Raw genomic sequence first — 12,412 nt, 5'->3', positions numbered from 1 at the left:
GCGTACAACAGCGGAAACCCGGAAAATTTCGTGTTTGGCGGGGAAAGAGTTAACAGATACAACTGTTGATTTAATTATTGTATTAGTGAATGCTGAAATGAACACTAAGATTAATAAATGCTTTAGAAGTATTTTTCATTGCAGTTCCTGTGTAAATTATTTAATTTAATAAATTAATATCATTTTTAAAATGTTATAAATTAATACAAAAATAAAAAAAATAATAATAATAATTTCGTACAATGACAATAAAAGGCATTCTATTCTATTCTAATACCGTTATAACTATTATTACTAATTTTTACATTTATTTATTTATTTATTATGATTAAAAATGCATTTGAACATTGTCTTGTTGCCATTGTCTGTTATGTTGTCAGTATCAGTGTTATTTTAGTATAATTAAGATACTATAACTTTGCACTAATATTAATATTAGTTTTTATTTTTATATTTTCATTTTAATTCTATTTTACATTTTAGTAACTTAGTTGTGTGTTTTTCTTATTTTTATTCTTTTTTTCTATATAGTTTTTATTTATTTTTATTTTAGCTTTAGTTTTATTTATTTTAATAAAACAAGATACAAAAAAAAAAAAAGAGAGAAATGTTGCCTTGGCAACTAGATGAAAAAATGTTACTATAACATTGCATTAATATTTTCAAAAAAAAATTATTTTCATTTTAGTAGTGTTATTGTAATTTTTATTTTTTTCTATACAGTTTTTATTAATTTAATTATTTTAGTTTTATTTATTTTAGTAAAACATGCCACAACTAAAAAATATTTACATGGCAACTAGATGATTTTTATTTTTTTTAATTTATAAATAAATATTGTAAAAAGTATTAATATTTTATTTTAAATATTATTTTGTTTTATTTTAAATATTATTTTTCATTACAAAAATATTTGTATGGTTTTGTAGCTTATTGCTGTTAATTTGTTAAAAATAAACATTCATTAAGGTTTATTTGTTTAATTAAAAAAAACATTTTTGTAATTTAATAAAGTTACTAAATGTTTATTTGTGACTGTATTGTCATGTGAATGAAAAGCATATTTGTGTTATTTTAAAGCACTTCTCATGATTACGGTTTGTGTTTCCTGTTGTTTGCTGGTTGATAAATGTGAAGTGAACAGAATATATCTGAATATATAACAGATTAAGTATCTGCTCAGACTCACCCATATATGACCCCGAGGAGCCCAGAACGCACTCTCCGCTCTCACAGTCCTCCACACAGGAAGTGTCCCCCAGCTGCATCATCATGTGATCGAAGGGCTCGAGGGCGGAGCTGCAGGTGTAGAACTCACACTTCCTGCTGCAGGAGGAAGCGGCTCCAACGGACGCACACGCTGCGTTAAGAGAGGTAGAGGTTAGGATTAATCTTGCGCGAGTGTCCTGTGTGCGTCTGCGTCACTCACCGCTGTAGCTGTCGTGCAGATCGGGGCTGTAGCGGTTGCTCCGTCTCAGCAGTGAACCCACAGGCCCCTGATAATGGCACAGCAGGGGGTCGATCGCCGCCTCCATGTCCGCATCACTTCCTGTGTCCAGCTGGCAGAGGCCTATGGGAGGAGAAACGGTATTATAAATACTATGCTAAAAAATCTCTCATATCATATGTGACCCTGGAGCACAAAACCAGTCATAAGGATAAATTTTTTTAAATTTTGAGATGTATGCAAATAATCTTTTCATTGATGTATGGTTTGTTAGGATCAGACAATATTTGGCTGAGATACAACTATTTGAAAATCTGGAATCTGAGGGTGCAAAAAAATCTAAATATTGAGAAAATCATCTTTAAAGTTGTTCAAATGAAGTTCTTAGCAATGCATATCACTAATCAAAAATTAAGTTTTGATATATTTACGGTAGGAAATTTACAAAATATCTTCATGGAACATGATCTTTAATTAATATCCTAATGATTTTTGGCATAAAAGAAAAATCAATAATTTTGACCCATACAATGTATTGTTGGCTATTGCTACAAATATACCTGTGCTTTTCTCAAAAAAATGGACACTTATGACTGGTTTTGTTGATGTGTATTTTTTACAGTGCGTTTCTGTGTGTATAAAGAGAGCAGTGGTCACGTCTCACTGTTGAGGTCTCTGGGCGGCATGTAAAAACCTCCCGTGGAGGAGCTGATGTACTGATGGCTGCTGCCGCTCTCAGACGCCATGAATCCATCCTGACGCTCCGCTAGCGTTCCCTGAGACGACAGATAGCTCGGGATGTCTGCCGGGAGATTCGTCTCATCTAAACACGAGACAAACAAAAGGGTTAGCGGCGTTAAACATCACATATGCATTAAAGGTGTCCGCTGTCGGGTCAAGACTGACCTGTTAGATTAGGTTACTTTAGTTGTTTATTGTTTTGCAGTAAAATGACAGTGACAACCATCCTTAACACACAAATTCAAAACACATTTAAGAACATAACAACAAATAACAATAACATGATACATGATACAAGTGCTCAAAAACTCCCCCATCCTACAGCTAATTTAACACAGTTAAAACAAGCTGTTTTTATATTGCTTTGTCTTACACCTTGAGACTAGAAACCTTCGTCCAGAGGGAAGAAGCTGAATTCACTGTGCAAAGGGTGGGAGTCATCGTTTAAAACAGAAGCAGCCATTAGCTGTAACTTGTTTACAGCGATGCTGGATCCAACTGTGACTCACCAACCCATCGACTAGACCATTTAACTATCTGGTTTAAGGAATTTCTCGCTTTTAATGAAGTATGACCAAAGAAAAGGACAAAACTGATTCAATAAAAGCATGATAAAACATCCGACGGAAAATGAAAAGTTGCGATTTTCTAGGCCGATGTGGCTAGGAACTATACTCTCATTCCGGCGTAATAATCAAGGAACTTTGCAGCCGTACCATGGGTGCAGCAGGCGCAATGATATTACGCAGCGCCTGAAAATAGTCCCAGCTAGGTAACTTCCAATAAGCGTATTTTCAGGCGCTGCATAATATCATTGCAAAAATATAGAAACTTCTTGGTCATTTTTGAGAGAGATACTAACGGTCTAATCAGATTCAATGATCTATGCTAAGCTACAGCTAAAAGTGCTACCGCCAGACCCGGAGATCGGCTGAATGGATTCGAAAACGGTGAAACTCAACTGTTTAACTCTAGGGGAGTTGGAAAATTAGCCTATTTTCAAAAATAGTGGCGTGTTCCTTTAACGTTCGGTCAATACGAAAGTGTGATAGCTTCCTCAAACAATACAAGCGCTGGTGACCTTTTTTAACACACAGCTGCACAATTAGCTTCGAAGTTCGGTTTTTTATCAATAATGTAGTTTTTCACCTGTGTTGGTGACGCTGCAGTCCTCGTTGCGTCGGCGCGTGTGATAGATGATCACGACCCACACCAGCGAGGTTCCCACCACGCAGCACACCACAGCGATGATCACGATGCCCACCGTGGTCCAGCCGTCCTCCTCCGGCCCCAGGGCCCCGCCGGCCGCCGGCCCCGAGTCACAGTTGGGGTTGGGCATGACGGCCAGACGCAGGTTCCCTCGCTCCATGCCCAGTGGGTTGGACATCTCGCAGGTGTAGGTTCCTGCGTCTGCGTCCGCGGCGTCCACGATGATCAGCAGCTGGTTCCCGGCGGCGAAGAAGTGTCGCTCCGTCACCTGCAGCGGACTGTCGTCTTTGGTCCAGTTGAGTCGAGGCGGAGGACTTCCGCCCGCGATACACTGCAGCACCGCTGTCTCGCCCTTCACCACCACACGGTCCATCAGCGGACGCAGGAACGACGGCGTCTCTGCGGAAAGACATTTTTTTAGAAAAACGATGTACACTGATGCAGTCAAATTGAAGAGTTCATTTGCAAAAACCGATAACCGGCACTTAAAAAAAAAAAGAGCTGATTGCCGTGCATTATTCTCCACATATAGCGCGATCTGAACCCTAAACACGTTTTGTCAAAAAAGCCAGTTTTGTCCACTTTCAAGTAGGGATGTAACGATTCCGAGACGCAGATTCACTCTCTGCCAGCAGGTGGCGCTTAAAGCGTTTCCTTGGTTACCGCTGTAAACAAAGCAGAGCTGTGCTTATGAACTTTAATATGCATTATTCAGAGGCAAGAGGAAAATAAAAAATACCATCGAAAGACAGTAAGTATCCTAATGATTTTTGGCATAAAAGAAAAATCTATAATTTTGACTCATACAATGTATTGTTGTCTATTGCTACAAATATACCCCAGCGACTTAAGACTGCTTTTGTGCTGCAGGGACACATATATATACTACAGTTGTCAGCTAAATTAAATCTTTAATTTTGTTTTGGTTTAATGTCACTCTTTCAGAATGATAATTTCTGCCAAACACATGCATACTCTTACCCAGCACCGTTAGCGTAGCGTTAGCAGAGACGGCGCCGGCGGTGTTTTGCGCAGTGCAGCTGTAAACGCCGATGTCCTCCGTCTTCACGTCCACGATGAAGAACACGTCGTCTCTCGGCATGACGTGCATCCGCCGCTCGCGGGCCGCAGGGAAATCCGTGCCTCCGTCCTTCTGCCAGGCGATCTGAGGAGACGGGTGTCCGCTAGCGGCGCACTCCAGTCGCGCGGTGGCTCCGGCGCGGATCGTCAGGTCCATCGGCATTTTGGTGAAGTACGGCAGCACTGCAGGGAAACAGATGAGGGATTGTTTACACAAACTCAAGGAAATACAACTTTGCAATTAACCCCCATAATCCATTTGAGACAGTTTTGGCCCGGAAGGGATACATAAAAATATTTTTTAAAAATGCATAGTTTTTAGTAAGGAATCAAAACTTTGCAAACACGTTAAGAGCCTCAAAATACACATTATTTATTTTTTTCCGATTTTTAAGAGATAAAACCATTTGATATGTTCAGGTCATTTTGACCCGAGTATGTATGGGGCACCATTAGACAACAAAAATAATTTTTAGTTGAGTTTATAATAGTGTCAAAACCATTGTATAAATATATTCAGCATTTTCCTCATATCTCACACACTTTTAGAACTGAATTCTGTTGATGAACATGAATATGTCGCTTATTAATGAACCATTGCAGAATAAAAAACGGATCACTTTTTCATCTGAAAGTGAAAGTTTATGCAAGAAAAATGTATTTATTTTGTTTGAAAACTTTTTAGAGTAATATTTATGTTGTTTTGTTAGAAACTGTTAGGACTGTTTTTTAGCAATCATGAGATACATTTAAAGGAATTTAATTAAATTCCATTCATTCCACTGGGTTTAACACTGGTATGTTCTTATAAATTTCATACAATGATACATTCAAATAAAATTTCTCATCAACATAAAAAAATTATATATATATATATATATATATATAGCCTGAGTTTTTCTGGGTGTAGTTCATGTGATATTTTAAATCTGAATTTTTTCCCCACATTTTTTAATAAATAAAAATGGGGTGCATGCAGCATCATCCAAAACGTAGATTTTTTTTTCACATTTACTCATTAATGAGAAGTTGCTGCTCAGATACAATATGGCTTTAGTTGAAAAATACTCAAAGTTTTGACTGTTTGAAAAAAAGAGATTTTGAATGCATTATGAGGGATAAATAGTAGGTTATGAAACAGATTCAGTATAATGTAAACAATAAATAGTTCATCTGGATGTACACTGCAAAAAATGATTTTCTTGCTTAGTATTTCTGTCTTGTTTTCTAGTATAAATATCTAAGAATTCTTGAATCAGGATGCATTTACTGGACAAGTAAAACAACTTAAGTTATCATGTCTTGTTTTCTGAAAAAAATTACCCAAATTGTATTCGTTTTTGCTTGTTTTAAGCAAAAACGAATACAATTTGGGTAATTTTTTCAGAAAACAAGACATGATATCTTAAGTTGTTTTACTTGTCCAGTAAATGCATCCTGATTCAAGAATGTTTAGACAAAAATACTAAGTAAGAAACTCATTTTTGCAGTGTAATTGTGTGAATGTGAACACTTACTGTGGACGGTGAGTTTGGCTTTGGTGGAGTACGAGGAGCCGAAGTGGTTGGAGATGACGCACTGGTATCTGCCCTCACTAGTGAACTCCACGTGGCGCAGCTGCAGAGTGGTCGTGTACTCCGTGACCTCGCTGACCTGAGAGCGCAGATGAGCCTGGTTATGGATCTCTGCGTCGTTCAGGATCTCGTTGTCTTTCTTCCAGGAGAAGGTCATCGGGGAGTCGCTGGAGCTGGCCGCCGAGCAGACGAACGTCACGTTTGTGCCTTTGATGGCTGATTGTGTCTCGGGCTGCACGGTGATCTGGGGTTTGGGGAAATCATCTGCGAAGCACAAAAACATCAAATATTAATCGTTTTTATTATGTTTTGTATTTCAGTTCCATTTCAGTTTTTAATGGCATTTTCTTTACATATACTACCATTCAAAATGTTTCTGAAAGAAGTCTCTTGTACTCACCAAAGCTGCATTTTTTATTATTAAAATACAGTAAAATCAGTAATATTGTGAAATATTATTACAATTTAATATAATTGTTAACTATGTGAATATATTGTAAAATGTAATTTATTCCTGTGATGAAAAGCTGAATTTTGTTAGCAGCCATTACGCCAGTCTTAATTTATTCTAAATATTTAAATTTATTATAATTATTTTTTGTCATCAAAAATACAGTAAAAACACTGAAATATTATTACAATTTAATATAACTGTTGACTATGTGAATATATTGTAAAATGTAATTTATTCCTGTGATGCAAAGCTGAATTTTCAGCAGCCATTACTCCAGTCTTATTTTAATTTGATCAAAGATAATACAGTAATATTGTGAAATATCTAAAATACGTGTTTTCTATGTGAATATCTGTTAAACTGTAATTTATTTCTGTGATGCGCAGCTGTATTTTCAGCATCATTACTCCAGTCTTCAGTGTCACATGATCTTCAGAAATCATTCTAATATGCTGATTTGCTGCTCGAGAAGCATTTCTGATTTTTATCAATGTTGAACACAGTTGTGCTGCACAATATTTTTGTGGAAACTGTGATACATTTTATTTTTCAGGATGAACAGAAAGTTCAAAAGAACAGCATTTATTTGAAATAGAAATGTTTTGTAACATTACTGTCACACTTGATATTAATTTCTTTAAAAAAGGACACAACAGTTTTGCTTGAAAATATGAACAGAACCGCTTCTATGCAGCTTCAGGAAATGGAATCATGAATAAGATGTTTTAAAGGCGAGCCCAAATGAACTCACCGCACACAAACTCATCGTGGGCGACGGCGAAGACGCTTCTGCCCTTCAGCAGATGTGGATGAGCGCAGCTGGCGTTCACCAGAGAAAGGAAAGCGTGCTCGGCCACCCACGGAGAAAACCACTTGAGCTGGCAGTCGCACAGCAGGCTGGAGGTGTTCAGGTGCCTGACGGAGCGAGAGACACGTGAATAATCACTGCAGGTTCATGAGTGTTACGCAGCTTTAAGGCCATTTCACACTGAGCGCGATGCGAAAAAGTGAGGCGAATCGCCGACGAACGGTGCTTTCACATGACCAGCAATGCATTTTTCCTCATGTAGCCTATGTATTTCATATGTGACCCTGGAGCACAAAAGCAGTCTTAAGTCGCTGGGGTATATTTGTAGCAATAGCCAACAATGCATTCCGAAGGCATCGCGATTCTCTTGAATCGTTCTGAGCTTAGTTTTTAACAGCAGATCGCACTGCGTGCTTTAGAAATAGCTGTATTCTGCTTGCTTCCAGTTCCTTACACACGCACCATTTGAACCTAAAATAATCATTCATAAAGTTCGAAAAGGTTGAAGCGAATTATAAGGATGTTCACAGTGGGCTGTTTACGTTAATCTCGCTTCATAAAAGCCGATGTGCAAGTATAATTAACCACTTACATTACTCTTCTTCGTGAGCATTTGAGTGTGCAGTTAAAAACTAGCCTAGAGCGCCATCTGCTGTTAAAAACTAAGCTCAGAATCGATTCGAAAGAGAATCACGAAGCATTCCGAAGATTCGATCTCAGAATCAACCCACGAATCGCGATGCATCGATTTATTGTCCCAAAAAATGCATTGCTGGTTGGCGCCACCTAGCGTGCAGGCGTGAATTAGCAGACGGCGATCAATCATTTCGCGCTCGGTGTGAAACGGCCTTCATACGTACAGCTCTGAGAGTTTCTTCATCTGAGAGAAAGCGTTGGCTTGAACCGACATGATGGCGTTGTTGCTCAAGTCCCTGCGATGTGAGGAGAGAACAGACGTTTAGGAACCTAATAAACACACATCACCATCAAACGCTTCAGATCTGAGAGAGTCTCACAGCTGCTCCAGCAAGTCCAGGCCTGTGAAGGACTTCCTGGTGACCGATCGGATACGATTGCCTTGGAGGAACCTTGAGGAGCAGAAAAACAAATGGTTTCAGGAGAGTGTTTCCTTCAATGCAATGCAATGATACTCAACCTATTTAGAGCATGTGAATCAATTACTAGGCGTGTCAAGCAAATTGAAGTTTTATGATGCGTTGAATAATTAGTAGTGCTGGGCAATCATTAATCGCGATTAATCGCATCCAAAATAAAAGTTTCGTGCGCGTGTACTGTGTATATTTATTATGTATATATAAATACACATACATGCATGTTTATATATTTAATATATTTATATGAATATAAATATATACATGTAAATACATATAAATATTTTCAAAATATATACTGTATGTGTCTTTATATATACATAATAAATATACACAGTACACACACATATATTATGTAAACAAAATTTTATTTGGGATGCGATTAATCGCTGCCCAGCACTAGTGAAATTAATCGCACATCAATTACCCAAAATATTCGTTATTGTGTTAGATAAGAAAAGCATTGATTAGACATTACAATGTGAAAATCATGTGTGATTTTTTTAACAAATTTAATTTAATTTCTTTTTTTTTTTATGAAATGATGCTCTCAATGTGAAACTAAAAGTGCCAGAAGGTGGCAGCACTGAGTGAGTCATTGAATCATTCATACAACCAATTCATTCAAATGGCTAATTAATTCAGAAATGAAACAAGTGAGTGAGTCGTTGAATCATTAATTGAACCGATTTGCTCAAATGGATGATTCATTCAGAAACGAAGCAAGTGACTTTCTTAATGAACAAGTCACTGCATCATTGACTCACTTGATTCGTTCAAAACCGTGGATTCATTCAGTAATGAATCACCGCTGTGTGCTGCTAGGAGACGCTGAACAGTTCAGTAAAGCAAAATTGAGCAAAATAGACAACATTACATCTAAAATGTAACACAAAGTTAACTTCTTGCTCATTGGACTGTTATATAAATCAATATCACATTTGCAATGGTGCAGATATTGGGGAAAACAGCACTCTTGTTGGTGTGATATTACTAAACCATATCATATGATATAAATATAAGAGGGTCATTTTTTGCACTCATATCTTGAATTTTAAGCTCATATAACTACATTCACGCAGTCAGTCGTCATCCTGCATCGTGTAAGATGACAAACAGGTCTGTACGTCAAATGCGTTAAACGGACGGTTCTAAAAAATAAGATAATATCGTAAACAGTGAAAAAAGCAAATAAGCTCACTCACAGTTTCCTCAGATTGTCGAGAGCAGAGAAAGGGCCGTTCATGTCCTCGATGGTCCATGAGATTTCATTATACTTCAGATCTCTGGAGAAGGTGAGAAATCAGAGAAACCACTGTTAAAATCCACAACCAGAAAACACGAATCGCTGTGTTACGCTGAAAATGAGCTTGCAGCAAAACAACCAGAACAAATCCTGATACTAACACAAACAGACACCCAAAGCCCCCGTTCTTCTTCTTCTTCTATGGTCACATCCCTGCATTTAACACATTTTACCATGATTACTGCACAGAATTCTGCTGACTTTCCAAAAAATAAAAATAAACTTGCTAAAAATCATTAGGATATTAAGTAAAGATCATGTTCCATGAAGATATTTTGTACATTTCCTACCATAAATATATCAAAACTTAATTTTTGATTAGTAATATGCATTGCTAAGAACTTCATTTGGACAACTTTAAAGATGATTTTCTCAATATTTAGATTTTTTTGCACCCTCAGATTCCAGATCAGCCAAATACTGTCCTATCCTAACAAACCATACATCAATGGGAAGCTTATTTATTCAGCTTTGAGATGATGCATAAATCTCAATTTCGAAAAATTGACCCTTATGACTGGTTTTATGGTTCAGGGTCACATTTATGGAAACTAAACAGCAAAAAAGGCTCGTTCATGTCATAAAGCTCGAAGTGACTTTGCTGTGATGCAGAAGCTCAACTCACAGCGCCTGCAGGTTGGCGAGGCCTCGAAACGCTCCGTCAGCGATGAAACTGATGCGGTTGTTTCCGATGTGGAGCTGCTCGAGGACGCCGAGTCCGACGAAACTGCTTTCCTCCAAACGGCTCAACTGGTTCCAGCTCAGATCACTGACAGACAACGACAACATTAAGTGAAGCATTCAACAATACAGCACTCAGATTCACTTTAATGAAGCAATAAGCCCCAAGAAGCCATGGTTTACAGTGAATTTATAACAGCTATAACAGGTTTTAGTCACTCCGCTTCGTGCCTAACAACGCCCCTTAGCTGTTATAAATTCACTGTAAACCACGGCTTCACGGGGCTTATTGCTTTTATAAAACGGTTATTCCATATACGTAGTAAGGTTTCACAAAATAAAACAGAGCAAATAAAGTGTAATGATATTAATAAAAACAGTATTCTTCCACCAAACAATGTAGTTCCTCAGAAACAGTTTAGTCTAAATCTTAAAAATCACTTTAATTCCCAGAAACACATCCATAATGTTCGACCTCTCAAAAAACTATTAGCTTCAGTCTTTAGACCACTTTAGACAGGAGAACACAACACGTTTTCCTTTTCCTGCCCCGTGCACTTAGGCATGATGGGACAGAGAGGTTAGGAAGAGAGTATCTGTGAGAGTGAAGTAGACTCACAGCTCGGCGAGTTTCTGGCAGAACTCCCAGGCGTCGGGTTTGATGCGGCTGATGGTGTTGTGTGACAGATGCAGCTGCTGCAGCGTCAGGAGGCCATAGAGCCAGCCTTTGCTCACCTCCGTCAGGTTATTGTACTCCAGCTGCCTGCTCACAAACACACACACACACACACAGACACACACAGAGGCTAATTTTCAGAACAGCTGCTTTGATTACCGTCAAACACAAAACACCAACCCCTGTGATAACGCTCGCAGTAGACTCTCATAATGGATGAGCTTCTTGCAGGAGAACAAAAATGAAAGAGAAGATCTGAGAAAGAAAAGAAAAACTTGATTCCCATGATTCCCCACTCTTTTATTCAGCAGCAGTAGACCTGAGGCACACGTGTACACACACACACACACACACACACACACACACACACACACACAGGCACGCACGCACACACACACACACGCACACAGACACACACACACAGACACACAGACACACACACAAACACACAGACACACACACACACAAACACACACACAGTTTGTCACCAAGTTTATCATTCAGTGTTTTTATTTCAGCCTGATGACTGCATTTGACTTAACTTTGACTTAAGTTAAAAATACTAAGAAAGAAAATAATTTTTTGCAGTGCAACAGAATGCTTTGCAAAAAGACACAGAATAAATGTTTGCCTTAATTTTTTTATATTGGATTTTTTATCTTATTGGAATCGTTAAGAATCGAAAAAATGAAAGCGATACCCAACCCTACGTCACACAGGAGGTCTGGGTTAAACCTGAGCTGTACTCACAGGACTTCCATGTTGTTCAGACCCCAGAAAGCGCCGTCCATGAGCCGCGTGATGCCGTTCCTCTGGATCCTCAGCGAGCGCAGGCCGTGAAGCCCCTGAAACGTCAGACCCTCGATGCGCCGCACACGGTTCCTGCTCAGCTCTCTGTCAAACATAAAACAACAGTCAATGATTAGTATGCGTTAGAGCTGCACGATTCATCGTTAAAAGATGAATCACCCACATGATCTCTTTTTTAAATGACAGCGATTCGTCTGTCTTTTAAACCTTTGAAAAAGTCACACCATTCAAACCTGCGTTCGCGCTGCCGCTGACACAGAGAGCAGACAGTTACCATGTTTGGGTAAGAAACAGCTTCACAAACAGTCTTTTCAACTACACAGTATTATTTCTGTCTTACAGTCATTTATATGTGACCCTGGACCACAAAACCAGTCATAAGGGTAATTTTTTTTAAATTGAGGTTTATACATCATCTGAAAGCTGAATAATAAGCTTTCCATTGATGTGTGGTTTGTTAGGATAGGACAATATTTGGCCGAGATACAACTATTTGAAAATCTGGAATCTGAGG

At 38.3% G+C, this 12,412-nt stretch overlaps 1 protein-coding gene across 1 annotated transcript in view; it reads right to left on the bottom strand.

The window, feature by feature from the left end:
* The window catches only part of LOC107707969 (leucine-rich repeats and immunoglobulin-like domains protein 3), a 31,660-nt gene that overhangs the window by 3,590 nt on the left and 15,658 nt on the right, over positions 1-12,412 (bottom strand). Inside the window, exons 6-18 of the mRNA XM_016512090.1 lie at positions 11,839-11,982; positions 11,032-11,175; positions 10,357-10,500; positions 9,631-9,711; positions 8,330-8,401; positions 8,174-8,245; positions 7,257-7,420; positions 5,995-6,315; positions 4,379-4,660; positions 3,338-3,796; positions 2,112-2,270; positions 1,430-1,570; positions 1,190-1,360 (exon numbers count right to left, since the gene is read on the bottom strand). Of these exons, the coding sequence (XP_016367576.1) occupies positions 1,190-1,360; positions 1,430-1,570; positions 2,112-2,270; positions 3,338-3,796; positions 4,379-4,660; positions 5,995-6,315; positions 7,257-7,420; positions 8,174-8,245; positions 8,330-8,401; positions 9,631-9,711; positions 10,357-10,500; positions 11,032-11,175; positions 11,839-11,982 (2,354 nt within the window). The remainder of the gene's footprint in view (positions 1-1,189; positions 1,361-1,429; positions 1,571-2,111; positions 2,271-3,337; positions 3,797-4,378; positions 4,661-5,994; positions 6,316-7,256; positions 7,421-8,173; positions 8,246-8,329; positions 8,402-9,630; positions 9,712-10,356; positions 10,501-11,031; positions 11,176-11,838; positions 11,983-12,412) is intronic.

The sequence above is a fragment of the Sinocyclocheilus rhinocerous genome, unplaced genomic scaffold (genome assembly GCF_001515625.1).
Source record: "Sinocyclocheilus rhinocerous isolate Xijiao unplaced genomic scaffold, SAMN03320098_v1.1 scaffold475, whole genome shotgun sequence".
Classification (NCBI taxonomy): domain Eukaryota; kingdom Metazoa; phylum Chordata; class Actinopteri; order Cypriniformes; family Cyprinidae; genus Sinocyclocheilus; species Sinocyclocheilus rhinocerous.
This window is presented reverse-complemented; position numbering and strand designations above follow the sequence as displayed.